Source organism: Pongo abelii, chromosome 9, assembly GCF_028885655.2.
Source record: "Pongo abelii isolate AG06213 chromosome 9, NHGRI_mPonAbe1-v2.0_pri, whole genome shotgun sequence".
NCBI classification, from domain to species: domain Eukaryota; kingdom Metazoa; phylum Chordata; class Mammalia; order Primates; family Hominidae; genus Pongo; species Pongo abelii.
The window spans coordinates 135,589,782-135,614,268 of record NC_071994.2 but is presented as its reverse complement, the minus strand read 5'-3'; the positions used below and the strand labels follow the sequence as shown (position 1 = coordinate 135,614,268).

Genomic DNA, 24,487 nt, shown 5'->3' with positions numbered 1-24,487 from the left:
CTTCAAGAGAGCTTTGCTCACCCTGCAGTTTGCCATATTCCTCACTATTCCCCACTGGATGCTTGTTGAAGGAACTGCAGTTGTCTATGCTTATTGCCTTTCCGATATTAGGCGAATGGAATGCTAACCCTGGCAAAGGCAGCCTAAAGCCGAGAGAAGCTGTCAAGTCAATTTCAGTTTAACCAGGTGTTGCTTTTGCTCTGTCAGTTGCCTCCCTGAGACTGCCTTTGCTTAGCAACAACCTCAGCTTTTCATAACAACTTCTCCCTGAGTCTCAGCAGTAACTCTGGAGCTGCCAGCGGAGGGGGGGAAGCCTCTCGGATTTAAATGGGATAGAAGGTAAAAATTCCCAGAGGCTGTGGGTTCCTGGAGGGTCTTAAAGCCTCTGGCATTACAGCTGTGTGTAATGGCTGGGCTGCTAATCTCTTTTAACATAAAGGGCTGGTACCCACATTTTATTGATGTGGTTCAGCTACCTGCTCTTACTCAATAGTGCTGGGTTAACCAGAGAGGATGTGTTCTGGGCACGCATCTAGTCCTAGTGCTATTTGGCTCACCAGGAAATCTCACTTAGGAAGTTCATCTTAGCAGAGCAGGGGGAGTTTGTGAAAGTGTTTTCAAGGCACTGGGAGATAAAGAAAAGGCAGAGTGTGGCATAGGCAGTATATTCTTACTCTGAGTTTTGTTTTCCCAGAGATCATTATGTTATTCCTAGAAATTTCCCAAAGCCCTAAAGCTTTTCAAAAGCCCCCTGGATTAGCATGGAATCTCTGGGAAAAAGGCAACATCCAGGCTGGGATGGTGAGTGAGTCTTAACATCTATGTTGCAGTGAGATTCAGGGCCCCAGCACAAAGCCATGTGTGTTGTACACACCGCAGCTCCTGTGTCACGTTCCTCAAGTAAATCAGTGGCCATGGCACTGCCTAAATATGTGCAGTGACACATGTCAGGATTGACAGGGCCCAGACAGAAGGTTCAATCTATTCTGAAGTGAGCAGCATTGCTCAACCTTTCACACTTCTTAACACACATGGAGCATGCATATGTGCATAGCACAGTGGGGCGAATGGACAAAGCTGTTCACAGTTAGATGTCCCAGGCTAAGGGGTTCCAGCTGCCCAGGTTCTGCTCCCTAGGTTTCCTCTAACCCAATTTTTTCATGTTAGGTGCCACAAAAGACATTAGTGAACTCTGGTTTGCAGTTGCAGACTCATTACCACTCAGAAAAGCACTTCCAGAATTTGTTAAGACTCTTGACCCTGTGTCTCCTTGGCTAATTCATGACTTTGGGCCTATCTGAAGTAGTCATTTCAGAGACCTGAGAGTATTTAGAGAGAAATACAATTAAGAAAATGCAGAGTGTGAAAGGCCATGTCTATCCTTACACAGTTATGGAGTGTTTTAAATAAGACTAAGTAAGATGGAATGTGTGAAAGCATTTTATAAACCACAATGTAAATTTTTATGTTTAATGCTACTACTAGTGCATGACTGATTAGACAGATATTCCTCACTTACTGATTGTAATGTTGCAAATCCCCAAATGTCCAATCCAAACCATCCACATAAAGTAAAATACATGCAAATAGAAGGGCAAGCATTCTATTTTTTCTCCTCTAACACAAGAAAACATTGGGCGGTTTTTAGAAGTGTATGATTCACAAAGAAGAATAATAATGGTCCCTAAAATTAGGAACATCTAGTTCAAACCACCTACAGTAATGAAAATAGGGTGAGTTTAATGCCTTAAAACATCTCACAATAGCAGTTTGGAAGAAATAACTCAGTGACTAAATTTTTAATAGTTACCAGGAAATGTTAAACAAAGGTGGGTTACTCTAATGTAACTTTATCTTTAGTTCTTTTTTTACATAAGTTAAAATAAGATTAATTGGAACCATAAATAATGATGGTAATAAGAATGGTTATAGAGGTCACTACCATCTTTTTCTGAAGTGTTCAATGTATCCTGTATGTGGTGCAACCTTGGAGACAAAGCCTAAAGCAGAGATGTTCAGGGTAGCTCCCCTGACCTACTCCCATTCATTCATTCACTCATTCCTTCAACAAATACTGTATTTCACCAACTCTAAGAGTTGTCAGTTGTAAGATATGCAATTATTGTATATACCACAAGGAAAAGTTGATGTCAGTTAAAGTATGACATGCCATTGATTGCAACACACAGCTCCAACTTCAAAGACTTTTAAGTAAAAACACATGCATCTTAGAACCAAATAAAATAATAAAAATAATACTTTTTAAATGTAGTATACCTTAGGGAGTAGGCTTGCAGGTTCAGACAACTGGGTTAAAATCCTGGTTTGACCTCTAGTGACCTTGAGTGCTCCCTAAGTCTGACTTTCCTCACCTGTAAATTAGGGCCAGAGAAGTAGCTTCCTCAAGAGAGAGTTGTTAATTAAATTAAAATGAGTCAAAATCTACAACGGGTCATTGCTTTTTTAAAAAGTCTCACTCCAGAATTACTGTGTGATGAAAGTTCAACAACAGGAAGACTAGCTATGGGGCTGTTCTGGACTAGATAGGGAACTAGTATAGAGCAGTTGGAGCAACAGTGGGGGCTTGAATGAGCAAACAGGACATAGACAAGACACAGATTGGAAATGACAGTTTTCTGATCGGCATGGGGATGGGGAGAGAGAAAGAGAAGTCAAGTGTAAGTTCTAGGTTTTTGGTTTGAGCCCAGTTTGATGGTGCCATTTATGGAGATGAAGCAACTGGGAAGAATTACATGTTCTGTTTTGGATTTACTCCTTTTGAAAGGTCACCAGGGAAGCTTGTTTAGAATACTCATTCCATGGCCCTTCCCATGGAGATCCTAATTCTATAGGGGTCTCCTCCAGTGAGTCAGATGTGCTGCATGAAGTTTTGAAAAGAGTCTAAGTCTTGGAAAACATGGATCCTTCGTATTTTAAAAGTTCATTGGTGCATTGTTTTCTGTGAATGTGTGTGTAAAAAAATGCTTTTGTACTGGTTTGAATTCAGCTACATATGTAGTAAAGGCGCCCATACCTGAAAAAAGTAGTAATCCATAGAAATAATATATACGAGAATACATTTGAGGATGATGGATTTTTGTTATGTTATTCTTCCTCCTTTTTTAGGGCCTTTGTATCTGTGGTTACTAAGTTCTTCCTCCCTCTCTCTCTCCCAGTCTGCAGTTAACTCCTCCCCATCTTTGTAGCTTAATGCAAATCTCACCTCATCCAGACACCTTCCTGGTCTCTCAGACAGGCTCCTTGTGCTGAATGTGTTTATAACACCCCATGTATAGCACATTGTGTGTGTGGGATATAATTTTAATATTAACTTTATTCCCTGCTAGATTGAAAACATCTTGGGAGCAGGAAGCATTTTGATTTTGGTCAGCATTTTATCCACAGCACGGAAAAGAGTGCCTGGGTATATGAGGTCCTCAATAAATAGTGGGGAATAAATAAATACATGTGGGTGTTTTTTTAATCCAGTTCCATATGTAATTAATTTTCTCCTCAATGGTGGCAGTTTTTGCTTCACTAATTTTTAGGAGGGTCTTTGGGGACCCTAGGAACAAATGGACCAGAAAGAAGATAAAATGATTCAGAAATACAAGGAAATAGAATTGGACTGAAAAAAGTCCTTACATAGACTTAAATGTCAGCAACAACATAAATCTACTGAATTCCCCTCTTGACTCTCTGTAGAGTCCTGATGTTCCAATAGAGTTTTACAGTCCTGATATGAGAGTAGTGCTAGAGGGAGAACTGTCTCCCGCCCGTGTTGGATATGTGCCGGAAACCTCCAGCCATGGGGAAGCTGGAGCTTAATATGACCCACTCCCGTTCCTCAAGGAACTATTGAAGTAATCATCCCTGGGGCTTCCATGGCAAATGTCCTTTTCTTATGGCTAATCTGGGTTATTCATCAAATGGCTGAAGGTGAATACATGGGCCTAAGTCCAACCGAGTTTCCAGACTAATTTTCCAAATGGTTCAAATCTACTGATGCAATTCCTAGCACAGAATTGCCTCAGATGTCCATTAAGCCCTTGTCAATGATATAGCTTGTCTATTTCAGGGCACTGTACGTTTAACCCAAGGTGCAGGTAATGCATATTCCCAAGTATAGCCCAACCATATCACATTTCTTTCCTCCAAGTCATAACGTCACTCTCTGAATGACTAATGTAAATCGAGGGGTATAGAATAGCCTTGTGCAACTGAATATTTTTTTCCCAGTTAGTTCTTAGATATCTTGCTTCTTAGGTTATTACTGCAAAGGTAGGCTGTACTGGGGGAAAATAAATGACAGAGAAGAGAAGAGATAATGGGAAATGTATAGAAAATGCTACTAAGGAAATGTAGTGAGCTAGGTTGGTGAGTTATTTAGTCAGAAAGACTTTCTCATTGATAGTTCAGGGGCATGCCTTAACACTGCTGTTTGTTAGGAAATAGGCTATACTGCTACTCACACATTCCAATTTGATCCTCAGTGTTCCGGGAGCTCAGCTTATCCTATGCTGTGGACTCCATTTGACTGATTATTCTTTCATGTTTTTGAAAACAAGGAATGATGAGACATTAATATAAAGCTCCTAGTGTGCCAATATTTAGAGTGATTCTATATGTGGCTGGGCAAAAAGACATGCATGAATGCATAAATGATCCAGGGCCAGGGTATCTGAAGTTTTTGTGAAACAACAGTGTTGAGGTGCATGTGAGAAGTGGCAGCAACCTCCTCGCAATGAATTTACTGCCCTTGCGCTGCCATGAGGGAGGGCGATCACTTCTGAGTAGTGAATTACACTGTGGAATCCTGACTTCCTTGCTCAGGACTAGTGCTGGGCAAATGGTTTGCCTGACCCTCTTGTGTGCATGCTGTGGTAATGTCGGCTCCATCAAATGCTTAGTAGAGGAAAGAAAAAAATGTTTCAGACTTGAGGTGGGGAGCAGCAACTTGTACTCAGGACACAAAGAAGAAAGTGCTGGAGAGAAGGATAGAGCACCTTAACATTCTGGAGCCCTGACACAAGGGAGTGTTCCCTGAATTAGGTGTTATTAGATCAAATGTCCTGACTACCTTGAGCCTAATGGGCATGGGAAAACAGTGCTGATTTGATTTTCTTCACTCTTTGTAACTACAAGCTCTCTGGTGGACAACAAGAGTTGGTATCACTAGTTACTATAAATAAAATACAAACTTGTTTGGTTTTATCTAAGCTGGTGTAATTGTCAGAGGCAGAAACATATGCCAAGAGGAGTCTGTCAGCAGAAAGAGTTTGGGGCAAAGATCTTGTGCAGTTAGATCATTGCAGGTTTGATTCCCAAAGGATTAGATTCAGGCCGTATGGAACTCCCTGGGGGATTCAGAAGGATGCCCTAGTTGTTGTTTATTTAGTTAAAAATTAAAGCCTGTAGGACACAATTCTTACCAATTATATTTGAGAAATGTAAGCAGCCTATGAGACAAATCTAAGGTGAAATTTCACAGCAGGGGTTCTTAACACTGGGGCTCAATAGTGAGTTTTAAAAGGTCACAAACCAGCGGAACCTATGTAGAACATTTTGTGTATTTATACTTCAGTGTCTGTGTTTTTTATTCAGATTCTGAAGGAACAGCCTTACATCCAAGGTGTCAGGACCATAGCCTTTCAATCTGTATGTCATGTCAGAAACAAAGGGCTTTTCCAACCAAGTCCAGTGTGAATAGAGATATCTCCTATATAGCTCCACAAAGCCAACACCACATAAAGGTTTGGCCTTGGTTTGAATTGTATAATATTATTAGTTAAGGAAATAGATACAAACTATGGAAGCATGCAGGTGGAGACCCAGAAGATTTCAGATCTCGGGAGGCCTTCTGAGATCATCTTGTCCAACATTCATTTCATTGATGGGGAAACTGAGGCTGGGAGGTGCAGCAGCCTGCTGCAGGTCCCCTAGCAACCCAAGGCTGGGTTTGGATGGAAAAGCATCTCTTGGCTGCCTGCTTTATATTATCTGTACTCTATCTATCTCTGATCATCAGGAAAATAGGAAGACATCGGTATGCAATGAGAGCACATGCTACGTCTAGTATTCCAATCTGACTGTGTTTTGCTGAGAGCCTGTCTAGGAATGGTGCTCCCTGTGACCAGTGAGCAGGGAGCCAAGACCTCAGTTCTTCTCTCTGAGATCCTACTTGTAGCATCACAGAAGACATTTGATGCACGTCTATGCAGATGTCTCGCACTTAGATACTCACTGACAAGTTTTAACTGTCTGGGTGTCTTTTATATTTTCTCATTTTATTTTCATTTTTCCTGCCTGTTAAATTGTAATATGAACACTTAGAGAAAAAGGAATTTTGTATTTGACAGACAGCGTCTGTTGCCACAGATCTTAGCTCCTTTTCGAGTAGCCAAACACAAATGAGAATTATGGACACTGGCGAAAGTGACATGGTGTGGGGTAGAATCATTTATTTTATTTTCATTTCTCTTTCTCCGGCATCCTTCCACAAGAAGATGAGGACCCCTCATCCACATGTACACTCTGCAGTCTGGGCTCCTCTTCCTGGCATCTGTCTCACTCTTACAGTTAGTCTAGTGCAGGAGGTACAGCTTGATGGCTCTGTCTGACCTTCCATCAACTCTGAAAGTGAACCTTCAGAAGAAATCAAAGCTGAAGAGGGTGGTTGGGCACAGGCACTTGGGGGAAGGGACCAGGGCTCACCTGTCTTCCAACCCCACACTCTTTCTGCTCCAACCGCACACTTTGCCCTCTTCCTCTTACATCCTCAAGCTCTTCACAGAGGGGTTGGAAATGAAGCCCAGAGTCTAGGGGCAAGAGAGGAGAGTGAGGAGGACTCAATGAACTTGGAATTCAGCCAAAAATACACAAATATGTCCAATGAATGCATGTACACTTCTGGATCCTTGATTGTAATGGTCAGGATGATGAGAAATCATTGTGAACTATATCTAGAGACCCCTCTTTTCATCACTACTTCTTGTTATTTTAAAGATGAATCTTAGGAATAACAAGTGTCATCTGTTTTGAAGAATTAAATAATTACAGTAAATACTACACACACACGTACATGCACACACACAAACACATACACACACACTCTTACTGAAAATTCTGAGAATTTTGCCTACTCCCAACATCTTTTACTTTCCTAGACTTTAGGATGTGTGACAGTTTATTCTCTCTTGTTTTACTTGTGTCATATAGAGGGCAGCTTGGGGCTAACATCATTTCCTGTTCCAGAAAAAGCTACTGTCTTTTATTAAGCAATGCTTCTTTCCAAGTGCTGCAGCATCCATCCCTCAAGTTTTCCTTAAGGAGCCACTTCAAATATCTGCAGAAATGGCAGTTAGGATCATGCATTTTATCTTCTTATGAACCATTCTGGAAACAGAGACAATGCATTGGCTGCGGATCTTGCCCACATTCACACTTTCAATTTTCATTTATCAAAAAATACTGCTTCCCCAATTTTTCCTTGCAGAAATCTTATAAAACCTAAAATCACTTAATTATTGAATTCTAAAGCTAGATGGAACATTAGCAATCTTCCATCATAACATCTTATATAAAAGATAAGGAAAGGGAAATTCAACTAACTAGTGATAAAATCTGGACTACAGCCTAATTCTACTGATTAGCAATTCAATTCTGTATCCAAAATATCACAGTGCTATTCAGAAATGCCACAGTTCAAGATTCACTGGAAACAAGGTAAGTGCTATGGAAACTCCAGGAAGTTCTAATCAAACAAATGTACTGAGAGAGGAATGATTCATTTTCAAATAATGTTAACAATGCCTAAAATATTGAAATAAACTCATATACTCTCACATCATGCCAAGAGAAGGGATCCAAGTTATTCAGAGGCTTGCATGGGAGAAAAAAATCAACACTCAAAAAATGAAAGTCAGCCCAGGTCACCTCCATAAAGGATAACACACCAAAATGCCTCAGACATGAATTGTAAGAATGGATCTTAACTCGAGCTCAGGAATTAGGGAGCCTTTTCTATAAACAGTGTCTGTTTCTAACAACATAATAGGTACATGATGGCGAAGGTATGGTGTTATCGAAAACAGAAAAATCTGAATGAGAAGGCAGAGACTCAGAGAGCTCAGCTATTCACAAGTCATGGGGATATTAATTTGCATTTATAGCCTTGAAGGTGGATAAAGTTGGACACTCATGGAAATAGTGCCTGAATTGAGAAAAGAGAGAGGAAAGAATTGATACTTTAGAATGGCTTGTTTGAGCAGTTATGGGATGACAAAGGAGACATACTCTGCACTCAAGTCCCAATGAGCAAGTTCTGAAACAAATTAGCTCTGGGATTTGGTTTAAAATTTTAAAAAAATGCTGGAAAGAGGTAATACTTCATTGCTGCATCAGATACCACTAATCTCAATTATTTTTGACTGCTTCTCTGATGAAGGGTAAGCGACTGGTGTGTGCATGTGCATTTGCCAAATAGTAGCACAAAGGCATGCAGTTTTCCACATCCATCCTTTAGCATATATTCTTCTCTTTAGTGAGAAGTACCTCAAATTTTTACCATTGTGGAAATAGAAAGTCCTTACAAATGTGAAGTGAACCCATATTGCATATTTTAATTAAACAACTCCATTCATTAGATTCCTATAATTGATTAGTGCTGCTGTCTTTGGTTCCAAACTCACAGTTCAGGAGGTATAAGATAAAGATGGAGTCAGTGCAGTGAAATGTGCTGAACCTCAATTAAATTTTAGTGTTAATTCATTTGCTAACTTATTTCCAGCTTGAACAACAATAGCTGTCATTCATCATCACTGTCATCATCACCATCCACAGCAACAAAAACAAACATTTGTGGATTGTCAGCCATGAATATGCTTGGTACATCCCACTGGTCAGAGAGCAGTCCTTGGATGAGTATTCTCAATGCTTCAGGTTAGACATCTGGACCCACTGTGTACAAGCCTTGATGAGGGAATATTTAGCAACAGAAGCAGAAGAGCCACTGCACATTTGCATGGCTGGAAAGGAGTAGATATTCCACTGAAGGAAGAGAGATGTGATTCTACAGAAGTATTTGGCTAGAGTGGCTAGGGACTGTCCATCCCTCAAAATCCACCTTGCATTCATGAGATGCTCATGCCAGGGGACATCCTAATATTAGGGGTAGTGGAGGAATCCTAAAGTATGGCAGTGACTTATCTCTGAATCACAAGGGGTCCAGTATACTTGGAATCCAGGCCAACCTGTAGCAATTGTCCTCCATCAGTGCCTGTACCAAGACAAAAAAAAAATCACTACAGGCTCTATTCAGGGTGGTTTTCTGTGCTCATTCTGATGAACATTCTCTTACCAAGCTCCCATTTCCAGAAAAGGTAGGTTTGTGACTTGTCCCTATAAGCTCCTTTCAAAGCCATGTCCTCCTAGATGGAATTCTATATCTGGTTGAAGACCTGGGAGGCAGAATACCCTTTCCTGTGGTGCCCACACGTTTCCTCTGAAGACTGAAACTCAGCAGACTCTGAGGCTCACACAGCAAACTTAGCAGAAGGTGAGAGTAAGCTCCACTTGAAGCAGGATAGGGAGGGCTCCTATCTGGTGAACTCATCAATCACAGTAAAACTGGTTCAACAAAGAATGTGCTCTTGCATAACCAGGGCTCTAAAGATCCACAAGGCAAGAAAACTATTGAGTTGGCAAGTAGGTAAAATTAAGTCCTCATCAGTGCCCCTTACAAAGTTGGTTCTGACTCAGCACTCTCTCCTGGGAGGGTAATGACAGTGATTTGAAGCACGATTAGCAGTAGCAGATATTACTAATATCTACTGGTGGCCATCTAGTAGATATTGGTAGATATCTACTAGTACATAGTAGATGTGAAAGATAAAGCTCCCATTCAGACAAAGGTTGTGTGCACCGTATTCTGTCTCAGCCAAACCTCAGAACTGCCTCTTTGCAGGTGCCTTGGCACATGGAATTCAGAGGTGTTTCTGGGCTCCAGTTTAGGAATATGGAGCTCACCTATCTTTTCCCCACTCTATTCCAGTAAGCCATGCTTTGCACCCAAACCCTCAGGCCAGTGTCTGCTGAGGTGCTGGGCATGGGAGGGTTAGTCAATCCCACCCACCCACTTTCATTCTAAGGAGACTCAAAGCCCCTCCTCTTTCACGGTTCCTGGACATAGGGAGGGATAAACACCAGTGCAGCCAAGATTCCTGAGGCTTGGCCAGGTAGTTCCAGACCTTGCCGCCAGGAAAAACTTGGGGCATCTGGGATGTGGGTGGGGCTAGGGGTGAAAGGGTAGAAGGACACAAAGAAAGGTGAAGTCAATAACTTTCTTCAGTCTTGCCGGAAGCAACTGGAAATGACACAGCTCTGTCCCAGTCCTTCCTGGTTCCTCTCAGGTGAAGGTGACCTGGAAACGCAAGTGCCGTCATTCCTGAGTGTTTTGGCTCGGACCCATTTCTGTCTCTCAGTTCCTCTTATGTGGCTAGAGGTGAGGTTTGGAGGTTGGGTTTGGAGGACTGGTTGATGGGAGAGTATTTAAAACTAAACACAATGTTTCAAGCTGGCTTTCTGTTTTGTTTTTTTGCAGGGAGATTTCTTTTGGCTCTCAGGGGTTTTCTTGTTTGTTTTCCATGACAGTGACTTTCTGCTGCCTGCCAGAAATAATTGGGCCTAAAGTCTTCTCCCTGACTAGACTTGACCTTTGCCCACTTGTGTGGTAAGATGTTTGAGCACAAGCAGGATGCTGGCAGCCCTGGCCAGGACCTCCCGAAGGCACTGAAAATGCAGTCCCTATCAATCAATCAGACCACACCCTCACTTACTTTGCCTCTGTGCGGGGATGGAGGAGGTCCCACGTCCTTCCTGTTTGTCATCTCAGCACTTGCCACCACTCCATCCCAGGAGTGTTTAAGAGCCCATCCTCCCCCATTCTTCAAACCTGAGCCAGGCAGGCTGTGCCCCCGCCCAGCTGTAGAATGACGTGACACACCAGGTGAAGAGGGACATGGAACACTTTTTAATGTCAAGTCAGAGACAACCCCACCCTCCCGGATCCCCCAATCCCCCTTTCCCTCATCACATCCAGGACCCCTCCCCAAGGACTCTCTGGTTCCCAGACTTTCAGGGGAGGGGAAAAAAAAGATTACCTAAAAATTGCATTTTCTTCTCTTTCATACACACTCACACAAAGGTGGGAAATTAAATAAAATAAACCAAGAGGATTAAACTCTCCAGTGTCACAAAGGCATCAGAGATTCCCATAATGGGCTAAAGCAAGTGGGTACTGACGGTTCTGCTTGTTCAGCTGCTTGCTGTCTGTTAATGCCACAGGGCAGGATGGAGAAAGCGGGGCCACCTGGGGTGGCCTACGCGCAGAGCCACACCTGGAAAGATGCTGCGCCTGGTATTAGTCGGTTTTTTGTTTTTTTTTTTTATCTTTTCACTTTTTATAAATGTCTCTGACATGTAAATAACCCAAGAAAATAAAAAGGCAGGAGCTGATTACACAATTACCAGTAAACTCTATCATCTTTTAGAAGATCAACACACAGCTAACGCCATATACAGCATGCAGTAATGTCTGAGAAAGGACCCTGCGGAGAAATAAAATGGCTAGAACTCTAACAAAAAAAATATATGTATATATATACTGTATAATATATGTCATCAAAAGAAGCATAGCCAACAAACCCAAGATACAGTGCAGATCACCTTTCCATTTCTAAACAGTGTGTAGAGAGCATAGTATTGTCTGCATGAGATGCCAGAATCGGGAGGAGTCTGTAGCGCTGGTGGAGATGTTGGTTAAATCGGATGTATTTTTTGGTGGATATGCCAAATCCTCACCAGGTGATTAGTGCCTGGTGTGTGGTCCACCAGTTGTAAACCTAGTTAAGAAGTATACTATTCATTTTTACTGTTTAACAAACATACTTCTCTTCACCCTTCTCAGTTGTATTTTTTTAGTTTTGTCTTGTTTTTGCAGTAAGTTCTAGACTCATATCAGAAAATATAATTAATGAAATTAATAATGAATCAGAATCCCTTGTTATCCATGATGTTCATGTAGTAAAATGATAAAAAAAAAAAGAAGTTTAACGGTATCTTTTGTGACTGTTGTTTGTGGGACTGTTGTTGCTGTCAGACAGTCTTATTTTGTTTCCTTTTTCTTTCTTGCTCTGTCTTTTTATTTCACATTTCACAACACACACCGCGGTGGCACAGTCTACCAAAGTGCCCGCAGCGCCACGCTTGGGCCGGAAGGTCTCACTCTGTTCGTCTCTATGGACTGATTGAATTTGGGATGGCCAGCTCCAGAATGTTTTCCACGTGGCGGCACTCTGTGGGCAGAGAGGCTGAGCCCTTGCCCACACTGGCACCAGAGAGGTTGCACGATGCAGCTTGCAGTGGGTCCAAGCCGGGTGTGCTGTGTTCTTCCCGTTTGGGAAAAGAAAGAAAACTCCATTTTACCTAAATATCTGCAAGGCAATTTTCAATTTCTTTTTTGAAACTTTTTTCCCCCCAAAGTATTCTTTGTTCCCCTCCCTCAATTTCTGTCCCATGAGGCTGTGTTTCTTCTAATTTCATTTGTATATATCTGATTGGTTGCTGTCGGTGTTGCCATTGCTGTTGTGTTGGTGGTGGTGGTGGCGGCAGCCTTTCCCGGGTGGGGAAGTGGCACTCACATCAAAATTTGAGGAGCAGGTGCAAGACCAGAAGAGGCAGCAGCCAGACGCAGCCTGCCCTCCTCAACGTGCCGTTGCTCACCTCGCTGACGGCGCCTGGACCTGTGGAGAGAACACACTTGCCGTGAGTGGTCTGGGAGAAAATGGAAGGAAAGCCCGGTGGTTGCCTGGTCTGCTATCATTCGGCCTTGCCCCTGGTGAGTCATCCCTCTAAGTGAAACACGTGGTGTTCCAGCCCCAGCATTAGAAGTGAACATTCTATGGTCCACATCCCCAGGTCACACACACTATATAACAGGAAGCCTTCCCCTGCAAGGAGAGAACATGAGGCTCAGGTTAAAGTGTCCTGGGCCTTCTTCCTTACTGTTTCATAACATGCAAAGGCCATGGCTCAGGCTCAAATTCAAGAAGAAAGTGGCAGATTCATTAATATCCTACCCAGAGCTTTAATAAAGTCAGACTACTGTGCTGAGTGCCTCATCACCCATCCACTTCTGAGCACTGCCTGCCTGAAATACTCACCCGCCCTCCAGCTGCTTGGCCTGTGGCTCAGAAAAGAACCTGTTGGACAAAACAATCTGTCTGCCTGCTGCTTCTGCTGCCTTAGGCACAGAGGCCATCCTGCCAATCACTCTATCTCAGGGCAGGGCACCTGGGTTCCACCTGGAACACTTGACTTCTTCCCCATCTGGATGGGGTAAGAGCAGATGCAGCTCAAGGATCACATGCCTGCAAGGCCAAAGCCAGCCCACATGGATGGAGGTGAGTCAAACAAAGGAAGAGGAAGCCTTCCTGTTCATGTGGATAGAACTGGAGATCAATGAGGACACTGGGATGCAGAACCTGCCCCAGTGTATGTCCTTTGGTGGGGCAGTGGGGGGGCACCTTTTCCTAGGAGGCACACACTGACATGGCCTGCAAACAGATACTCTTTGAGATGGAGACAAACACAGGAGGCAGGAGAACTGCAAGGCAGTACGGCTCCCCAGCAGCTTCCCTATTGTTCTGAAACATACGTTTTCTGGCTACCTCGGCCCTTGTGGCCAAGAAACCCCATGACCAGTGGAGCTTTGATTTCTGTAGAGTATATAAGTTTGGATGCCCAGATGAATTAGGTACTCAAGGAACCAGGCCACCTCCTCAGACTGGACCCGCTCTGGCATACTCTGTTGCATTGAATTTAATAGAGGTATTTAAAGCTGGTGGCCTCACTAAGTCCATGTCCTCCTGGATGAGGGAATAAGGAACAAAGCCAGAACCTGCCTGCCTGACTTGGATGCTCATCATTGGAGACCTTTCTAGCTAAAACAAATCAAAATCAAAACAGGCTTCTCAATTCCATGTGGGATTATTCCATCAAGTCTAGAACTCCTGGCTTGGAGGCAACGCCCATATGATTTTATGTCTTGGCCTTTTGGGATAAATCCCTAATTTGGGGGCAGTGGCTAAATAGGTAGCCACGAGATTGAAATGCAACAGGTTATCAACCTCATGTTTCCCTAGTGTCTGATTCGCAGTATCCCTAAGGCCGGAACTTCTCAGAGGTGCAGATCCCCATGCTGAGAAGCCCAGGGGATACTTACTTATTCTCTCTACCCTGCGTTAAGGAGAAAACACAAAAACAAAGGCATCCATGCTAGGATACAGGTGACCAAGGAGCACTCCTGTAAAGCTCCCACGGATTTACATTTCAACCCAGAAATGCTTGTCATTTAGGATCGGTCACTAACTGGTTGTGTCTTCTAGAATCTAACTACTATGTGTCCACAAAAACCATCACCAGACGTTCCCCCTTTGTAGATGCTCACTCTGTTATCTACACACCACATTCTTTGGAATCAAAGGAGAGAAGCCTCCGCCGGATGCCTTCAAGGGTGAGAGATTATGTTTCTCTGCTCTGCGTAAGTCCTTCCCCTCTGGGCAACTCCAAGATTCTTCCCACCAAGGCCCTTGTCTGTGCCTGAGGCTGAGGACTCTGAGACGACAAGGGTGGTTCTGAGTCCATGTGGTCCAGCAGGCCTTTATGGAAGCCAGGTCGAATGTTTTGCCTCAACAGAGTCAGGGGTCACATTCTATCTTCATATGCGTGGATCACACAGTACAATTCCATACGTGTCCTGCACACTGGAGTCCTGAACTCCCGGCAGGGGACACAGCTGTCAGCACACTGCTGTGCCTCTTTCATCCCTTGTGCTCTCCTGAACATCTACACACATCTTTGAAACCCACTTCCCGTTCAATTCCCGCACACTCCCACCTCCCGTCTTCCGCTCCCTCCCTGTGACTAAGAAGATGCCTTGGGTAAGAGCTGGAAAACAAGTGCCGCTTCCCTGCACTGAGGTGTTCTCTCCTCTCTTCTGCACTCCCTCCTTGCAGCCTGACCAGCCAATGGAAGCCTCCAGGGAGGAGAATGCCACAGCCAGGTGTTCAGCCCAGCAGGGGCCTGGTGCGGTTACCATGTAAGGGAATGTTGAAACCTTGTTTCCAGGCTGGGGACTCTGCAGCTCGGGAGACGACTGAGAGCGGGCCAACACCCCCTGTGGCAGATCTCAATGGCCCTGTGGCTATGCCAGGTGCTCTCCCTGGGTGCCTGTGTTTGGTCTCCTTGCTACGCCCCTCAGAGTTCTTTTGTGGATCTGCTCCATGCTGGGAAGCACCACAGAGAGCTTGTAAAGACGAGTCCTCACCTGTTGTGTTAGAAAATTCTTCCTATGGAAGACAGAAAAAGGCCACCAAGTGCCTGCCAGCCATTCTCTTGCTTGTAGTATATCTGGGAAAAGCCTGAGCGGCCCCTCTGAAGCTCTCTGTCTCCATCTCAGGCTGGTGAGTGGCTGGCACTATGTGACCATATCCAGTCTGCACAGCCCACCCCACAGGTACATGCACTCGCCACCCCCAGAACCTGTCTCTTCAGCACATCCAGGACACCAGACCTGGACCAAGCTGGACAGAAGGAGAAGGAAACAGGGGTAGCCCCGAGGCAGGGGCATTCTCTCAAAGGAGATAGCCTCTCAAAGGAGACAGTCTGCACCATCTCATCTTTCAATTCCCAAAAATGTTCACCAATTGGGCCTTGCCACCTGTGGCCTTGACCCCTGGAATTTATTCTTTATGCTAACTCCAGGTGATGTTTCTACCCCAAATCGATCATGATCCTCATTTATTTGAGGCCAACAGGTTAGCACCAAGCCCAGCTTCTCAGTAGACCGAGCACTACATTTCGTGATGCGCCTGCAGTCTGCATCCTTGGTGTCTCTTCTTGCCACACCTAGTTTGGTACCCTTGCCCCTTGCCACATAACCACATGTGTGCACACAGGGGCGGGTCTTTTTTCCCCACCCTCACACACTCTCCCCTCTGTCCGAAATATGCCTCACCCATATCACTCTTATTCTTCATTCCAGCTCCTCTTCCAGAATTCAGGCACCTCTTGCAGGCAGCCTTCTCTGCCTTGCTCAGTGCCATACACATCCCACTAGTAAAATACTTACCACCCTGTGTCATAATTCTCTTTGCCTAACTTATTTGTATTTCCTCCTCTGTCCTCTGTGCAGTAAGTTCCTTAAGAGCAGAGTCTGTATCTCATTGGCCCGTGGCAGGTATTCAACCAATGTTTGTTGAAAGAAGGAGGGGGCATTGCCACTCATGCTGACATATCCACATTTATTTGTCTTTGTATTTTACTTTTGCTTAAAATTATTCGTGAAGAAAAAACAAAAACTTTTTTTGTACCTTGCACTCTGCTTTACCTCAATTTCTTCTTCCAAATACCTTTCCTCCCCTTTTCTTACTATATCCAATACAAGTTACTGAGAATTCCTGTGGCTGAGTATCTACATAGAAGCAAAGCCATGTCAGTTAGGATTTCAGATAGAGCGCTTGCATTTGGAAAGCTATCACCACACCTTAATGACACTCATGTAGGAGATGAGAATTATTATCTCCCTTTCTAACATGTGGAAACTGAACTTCAGGAAGCTTAAGTGTCTTTCCCAAGTCTCTTGACTTCTGTCTTCAAATGCAACTATCTTCCCACTATCTCAGAGATGCATCTTCAGAGAATAAAGAGAAGAGAGTGTGGCTGCATGGCCTACTCCACCTCGGCACAGGTTAAGGTGAGAACCGCAGGCGTGCCGCTGGGCTGCTTCCCACAGGCCATTCCACACTGAATGAATGCTATGTGGAAGGATTCCACGAGATGAAGACCTTAGGTCCAGGCGGGCGTGGACCACAGCACCCTGGGATCAAGGCCCTCTCAAAGCCAGTGCTGGCCAGAGTGACAGCTCAGCCCATCTGCCTAGTGACATGGGCCATGCAGATGAGGCCTCCATTCTTCATTCAGCCACGCCTCCACTCCACAGTGAATGTCTTTATTGCCTCTATCTCATTAGAGAGCTGCGGAGGCCTAAAGAGACTAATTACCAGGACAGTTAGGGTCCCAGAGAACCGTGATGAGTGTCAATTATCCATCGGAAACATCTGGCAGGAATGAAAGCTTCAAATAAGATGCATTTTATTCGTAGCCAAGTGACTCACCCAAGAACCTCCCCCTTCCTCCCATCTTCCCCTCCCCTTGCCACTTCCCTTCCAGCTCCAAGTTAGAGAGATAGAAAGAATGGTGCAAGCAAGGGCAGCATGCAGGGCCAAGGTCTGAGAAGATCGCTGCATTAGAGCATCTGTGTGTGAGGAAAGAGGCAGGCCTGGTGCAGAGGAGCCCAGAGATGGAGCTATTCTGGGCACTGACAGGTGTTCATTAGTGCCACCAGCAAAGAGAAGTTAGGCTACTGCAAGTGGGATCTACCCAGGAAGGATTGGATGTCCTTGAGGATGGGGTTAATCTAAATTGACACGGAGATGGTTCAAGGTTGGGGGAGGGTTCCCTCTGCGCTGCTTCCTGGAGTTAGCTCAGGAAAGAAGGCATCTGGGAGGAAGGTGAAGAGTTTTACATACCCCACACCCACCAAGGCAGCAGCTGTCTGAAAAATATACAAACCTTTCCAAGGGGTCAGGGCTGTAGTTTTCACTTCTAAAAGAAATTAAAAACAAGCCACTGTTAAGGTCGAAAGCAGATGGAGATGCTCACTTTGCCCTCAGATGATTTCAGGAAGAAGCTGGCGCTCCTGGCGCAGCAGTGTCCCTGGGCCTCTTGCCTGTGTCTCTTGCTGTCCTGACCACTGCCCAGCCCTCCTATGTGACCCCCTCTGGTTTTCTGGTTTACTTGGGCAGCCAGTTGCCTCAAGAGGTGAGCAGGTGGCTGGGGAAGGATGTGAACGACAGTCAGATTGGACCACAGACGGAAGCAGAGCCAAGATGTCCGCCTGATTTTAGCAGGTGACACAGCTGTGCTTTTGGAGCCTGAGACACCAAACTAAATCTCCTTTGTAGAACAACTTACTTTCTTTGGTCATCAGGCTATCCTCTAATTAGCTGAAGCCTGTAGGCCTTACATATAAAGTTGATTGCTACATACGGATTTATACTACAGCATTTGAATGTAGGTACTCATGCTGTATTTGAAATGCAAAAGTTTGACTGGCATTTAGCTATGCATTTAGAAACACTGGTGAGTTTGCTTCCACGTTCCAGAGGAGCCCAAACCATTGACATTTGACTTTTCTTGATGAGTTGGACAATACCAAGCTGGTCCCACAGGACTTCATCTCTCTGGGGCAGCCTGCGGCTATGACCCACTCCCGTGCTACTACAGTTGCACTTGCTGGGACCTCCCTGTAGAAATGCTGGGAGGCTGGCCCCTCTCTGCTGCCTAGACTGTGAAAGATCTCCATTTCACTAGCTTCAACTCTCAGAACAACCTACAGAGTCTCTCCACCTTTTCTGTGCATAGTAGATGCTTTGTTTGGCCTGAATTTGGAATGATCTCTAATCTTTTACTTCCCTCTTTGTTGTTCACCCTGGATACAGACAGGATGGGAAATGGCACTAAAGCTTTTTGCATCAAAGTGATACCTTTGGAGTCTGTGTTCTCTGTGCAAAGGTCCTCGCATACAGAAAGACAACCTAGATATAACTCATCCCAAATGCAACTAAAACATTTGCTCAAAGTCAGATGAATACACACCTGTGCATTCACGCCCTGAATCTACTCTTTAAAATCACCTGACACATGATATCCCTCTTGATTTAAGTGGGCATTAGCGACCCTGAGAAGCCACCCTGAAGGTACAAAGAGGGAAAGCGTTTATCTAAAATCAATCAAAAGTTTTGTGATTGAGAAAATATCTGATGTACAGCAGGATGGTAGGGAAAAGCCAGGGGTGATGATGCCATGTTGCCTGTGCATTTAACAAGGATGGTCCCTTGAAGGGCTTGCTGGAACCCAGAAACAAGTTCAGGAGCTAAGGAGGGGGAGGGGCTATTTTCATTAATTGTCTTATTTAGGTACGAGTGATTTTTGAGCCTCTCTGTGCCAAGAAAAAAAGATAACTGGAAGGAGGAAGGATGGACTGAAGACAGACTTGGGGAGATAAAGTAATCATAAAACTTTTACCCCCAAACCACAAGCAGTTTTGGGGGGCTCATCCAGAGAGTGATGGGCGTACTGGTTCAGACTGTGCTGGAGGAAGGACACAGGAAGAGCCTTCACCTGGCAGTTGAGACTATCAGAAAGAAGAATGCATTGAAAGCACAAGTTCCTGCTGAAAATACCAGAGGTTTTCTATAAACAAAGACCCCCCCAAAAAAAGTTCAGCTTAATTATTCCATCCAGATGGGGTTTTTTTCTCTTCCTCTACATCTCCAACACACACTACTTGAAAGATGGCCAACTCTTTTTAGTGTCCACATAGGTAAAGAAAATTTGATACTCATCCTTGACTGTAGCTAGAACTCATCCTTGGGCTTTTCAAGGTAGCAGTTGTTCAACCCTTCCAGTCAACTAGAGGGTCCTTTTGATCCCACTTCTAGCCCACCACAGTGAGGTGGAAATGCCAGGATATTTTCGTATATACTCTAAACCCATCATGCTCATTCCAGTCCACCCCTCTTGCTTTGGTACTAAGGAGAAGGTGCACATGCTGGCACTGTCCTCTGTGCCATGCTTGACATGCTTCTGTCCAGTGTGTGTTGTGTCCCACTTCCAGAAGCAGGAGCCTTGCTTGAGCCACCAAAGCTAGTCCTGGCCATAAGCTCAAGTCTTTGAGTAACATTTTGACTATCAGGAACATAAACTATCCCTGAAAATTCAAGCTTGTCAAGCATGCGTTTTCCACACCAAGACTTCAACTGAAATTTAATTGATCTCTTTGTTAACGGTATATTAACAACAGGTCAGGGAGGGTGGGAAAATATGTTGAAAAGAAAGAAAGAAAAAGGATGGAAGGAAGTAAGAAAGAAAGGGAGGGAGGAAGGAAGAGAAGGAGGGAGACAGGAAGGAAGAAAGGGAGAGAGGAAAGGGGAGAGGGGGAAAGAAAAGACAAAAAGAAGAAAACAACAGTAAAAAGAACCCTCCCACCCCATCTCTAAGTCAATATTCAATGTCTGCTCAATCCAGAAAGTTATATTTTTGCCAGCAAAGCCAATTTGGCTGAATCTGAGTGTCCAGGTAAGCAAAGGGCTGTTGTCTGGCTCTAGTGGGCAGAGGAGGGCTGGTTTCATGTGAAGACAGATATACAAATCTTCTAGCAAGAGGGTGAGGGAATTTTCTTTCTTTTGTGCTTTCTGTTATCTAGACACACATATACCATAGAAATGCTTAACCACTGGATGGCTTGACCTAATTAACTGTCTTTAATCCTCTGCAGGGAAGAACTAATAATCTCTTCTGCTGCAATTGTTTCCTTCTCATACACAGAGTTTACTTTAGTCCCCCATTCTTTAATAAATTGCTTTGATGGTCACTGTGAGGTTTACAGACATTAATCAGCCAACCTTTCCCAGCCCACTGATACCATCAAATCTGACTTAATGCCTAGGAGATAAAAGACAAAGGGCCAGTGGGTGGAAAATGAACAGCTACGGAGCCGCTGAGTTTGCACTGTGGCCCGAGTGCACTTTACTGTGCAGAAGTTCAGTGAGGGATGGTGGAACATCCTTGAGTCCTTATTTATCACTGTGAGAGTCCTGCACCACCAAATATTAATAGGAGAGGTGACATGCAATCTGTTTTGTTTGCAGAAGGGAAGCAGAAAAATATTTCAATGGCGGCAGAAAATGCTGAGGAAGAACGAAATTCTCTTATCAAAATACTTCTAGTCCATCCAGATATTAGTTAGCAAAATAGCTTTGAACTTCTCTTAAAGCCAAGTGTACTCTGTCAGTGGAAATCCATGCATTCATATAAATCTTTCCTGGTATTTCTGAGGTAAGGTGAGTATAACTTGGAGTGTATTTCCTGAGAAAATACATAGCTCTCTATTGTATCGAAGACTAGCAAAGGAGGCAGGGGAATGAACACATGAGTGCAGTAAATGAGCCCAGGTGCAAGGGCTGTTTTCTCTAAATAATTTCTCATTGTACAAGAGTCCAGCAGCTCTACTGAAGACTGTACTAATCCAACTGTCATAACGTTTTAGATATCCACAGTCGTCTTCGCTGACCCATTCTCCTACACCCAAGAAGGTTGCTGAGATGAGGGGTTGAGCACATCCAAAGAATCAGAGTAGCAAGTTGGCACAGAAAGCCTTCCAACCAGAGTCATCAGTTCACAGGAGAGAAGTGAGCAGCCCAGCTTTGTCTCAGCAGATGGGGGCTCCTTGCCCCCTGCTCAGCGATCAGGTAAAGTAACCTGTTTGCTTTCGTTTGTGTTTTTCGTTGGTTTTCCTGCAGTTGACTTTGCTATGGGATGGTGTTCTCTCTGTGAGTTGAGTACACCTTCTGTTAAATACTCTCTAGTTAAAAACCGCTACCTGAGTTTCAAAAGCTCCAATTTCCTCTGAGAATGAAGATCTCAGTGGTCAGAACTAGCTCAGTCCTTCTGAAAGGATAGCCATAGCAATGCATGTCCATGCTCCAGGCTCTCTCACGTCCCTGGTACTGTATGTTAGCCACTTGTTTTTTTATTTTTTATTATTATTTTAAGTTTTAGGGTACATGTGCACAACGTGCAGGTTTGTTACATATGTATACATGTGCCATGTTGGTGTGCTGCACCCATTAACTGTCATTTAGCATTAGGTATATCTCCTAATGCTATCCCTCCCCCCTCCCCCAACCCCACAACAGTCCCCAGTGTGTGATGTTCCCCCTCCTGTGTCCATGTGTTCTCATTGTTCAATTCCCATCTATGAGTGAGAACACGCGGTGTTTGGTTTTTTGTCCTTGCCATAGTTTGCTGAGAATGATGGTTTCCAGTTTCATCCATGTCCCTACAAAGGACATGAACTCATCATTTTTTATGGCTGCATAGTATTCCATGGTGTATATGTGCCACATTTTCTTAATCCAGTCTATCGTTGTTGGACATTTAGGTTGGTTCCAAGTCTTTGCTATTGTGAATAGTGCCACAATAAACATACATGTGCATGTGTCTTTGTAGCAGCACGATTTATAATCCTTTGGGTATATACCCAGTAATGGGATGGCTGAGTCAAATGCTATTTCTAGTTCTAGATCCCTGAGGAATCACCACACTGACTTCCACAATGGTTGAACTAGTTTACAGTCCCACCAACAGTGTAAAAGTGTTCCTATTTCTCCACTTCCTCTCCAGCACCTGTTGATTCCTGACTTTTTAATGATCGCCATTTTAACTGGTGTGAGATGGTATCTCATTGTGGTTTTGATTTGCATTTCTCTGATGGCCAGTGATGATGAGCATTTTTTCGTGTGTCTTTTGGCTGCATAAATGTCTTCTTTTGAGAAGTGTCTGTTCATATCCTTTGCCCACTTTTTGATGTGGTTGTTTTTTTCTTGTAAATTTGTTGGAGTTCATTGTAGATTCTGGATATTAGCCCTTTGTCAGATGAGTAGGTTGCGAAAATTTTCTCCCATTCTGTAGGTTGCCTGTTCACTCTGATGGTAGTTTCTTTTGCTGTGCAGAAGCTCTTTAGTTTAATGAGATCCCATTTGTCAATTTTGGCTTTTGTTGCCATTGCTTTTGGTGTTTTAGACATGAGGTCCTTGCCCATGCCTATGTCCTGAATGGTATTGCCTAGGTTTTCTTCTAGGGTTTTTATGGTTTTAGGTCTAACATGTAAGTCTTTAATCCATCTTGAATTAATTTTTGTATAAGGTGTAAGGAAGGGATCCAGTTTCAGCTTTCTACATATGGCTAGCCAGTTTTCCCAGCACCATTTATTAAATAGGGAATCCTTTCCCCATTGCTTGTTTTTGTCAGGTTTGTCAAAGATCAGATAGTTGTAGATATGCGGCATTATTTCTGAGGGCTCTGTTCTGTTCCATTGGTCTATATCTCTGTTTTGGTACTTGTACCATGCTGTTTTGGTTACTGTAGCCTTGTAGTATAGTTTGAAGCCAGGTAGCGTGATGCCTCCAGCTTTGTTCTTTTGGCTTAGGATTGACTTGGTGATGTGGGCTCTTTTTTGGTTCCATATGAAATTTAAAGTAGTTTTTTCCAATTCTGTGAAGAAAGTCATTGGTAGCTTGAGGGGGAATGGCATTGAATCTATAAATTACTTTGGGCAGTATGGCCATTTTCACGATATTGATTCTTCTTACCCATGAGCATGGAATGTTCTTCCATTTGTTTGTATCCTCTTTTATTTCATTGAGCAGTGGTTTGTATTTCTCCTTGAAGAGGTCCTTCACTTCCCTTGTAAGTTGGATTCCTAGGTATTTTATTCTCTTTGAAGCAATTGTGAATGGGAGTTCACTCATGATTTGGCTCTCTGTTTGTCTGTTATTGGTGTATAAGAATGCTTGTGATTTTTGTACATTGATTTTGTATCCTGAGACTTTGCTGAAGTTGCTTATCAGCTTGAGGAGATTTTGGGCTGAGACAATGGGGTTTTCTAGATATACAATCATGTCATCTTCAAACAGGGACAATTTGATTTCCTCTTTTCCTAATTGAATACCCTTTATTTCCTTTTCCTGCCTGATTGCCCTGGCTAGAACTTCCAACACTATGTTGAATAGGAGTGGTGAGAGAGGGCATCCCTGTCTTGTGCCAGTTTTCAAAGGGAATGTTTCCAGTTTTTGCCCATTTAGTATGATATTGGCTGTGGGTTTGTCATAGATAGCTCTTACTATTTTGAGATATGTCCCATCAATACCTAATTTATTGAGAGTTTTTAGCATGAAGGGTTGTTGAATTTTGTCAAAGGCCTTTTCTGCATCTATTGAGATAATCATGTGGTTTTTGTCTTTGGTTCTGTTTATATGTTGGATTACATTTATTGATTTGTGTATGTTGAACCAGCCTTGCATCCCAGGGATGAAGCCCACTTGATCATGGTGGATAAACTTTTTGATGTGCTGCTGGATTCGGTTTGCCAGTATTTTATCGAGGATTTTTGCATTGATGTTCATCAAGGATATTGGTCTAAAATTATCTTTTTTGGTTGTGTCTCTGCCAGGCTTTGGTATCAGGATGATGCTGGCCTCATAAAATGAGTTAGGGAGGATTCCCTCTTTTTCTGTTGATTGGAATAGTTTCAGAAGGAACGGTACCAGATCCTCTTTGTAGTTCTGGTAGCATTCAGCTGTGAATCCATTCTGGCCCTGGGCTTTTTTTGGTTGGTAGGCTATTGATTACTGCCACAATTTCAGAAATTGTTATTAGTCTATCAAGGGATTCAACTTCTTCCTGGTTTAGTCTTGGGAGGGTGTATGTGTCCAGGAATGTATCCATTTCTTCTAGATTTTCTGCT

At 43.6% G+C, this 24,487-nt stretch overlaps 1 protein-coding gene across 3 annotated transcripts in view; it reads right to left on the bottom strand.

The window, feature by feature from the left end:
* Nucleotides 1–11,006: 11,006 nt before the first annotated feature.
* Nucleotides 11,007–24,487, bottom strand: part of NTM (neurotrimin) — a 959,556-nt gene continuing 946,075 nt past the window's right edge. For 2 of the 3 annotated variants that reach the window (XM_024254593.3, XM_024254594.3), the window contains 2 exons: nucleotides 17,692–17,724; nucleotides 11,007–12,800 (listed from right to left, as the gene is read on the bottom strand). In XM_024254593.3, coding sequence (XP_024110361.2) covers nucleotides 12,700–12,800; nucleotides 17,692–17,724 — 134 coding nt within the window. In that variant the 3' untranslated portion in view covers nucleotides 11,007–12,699. 3 annotated transcript variants of the gene reach the window in all.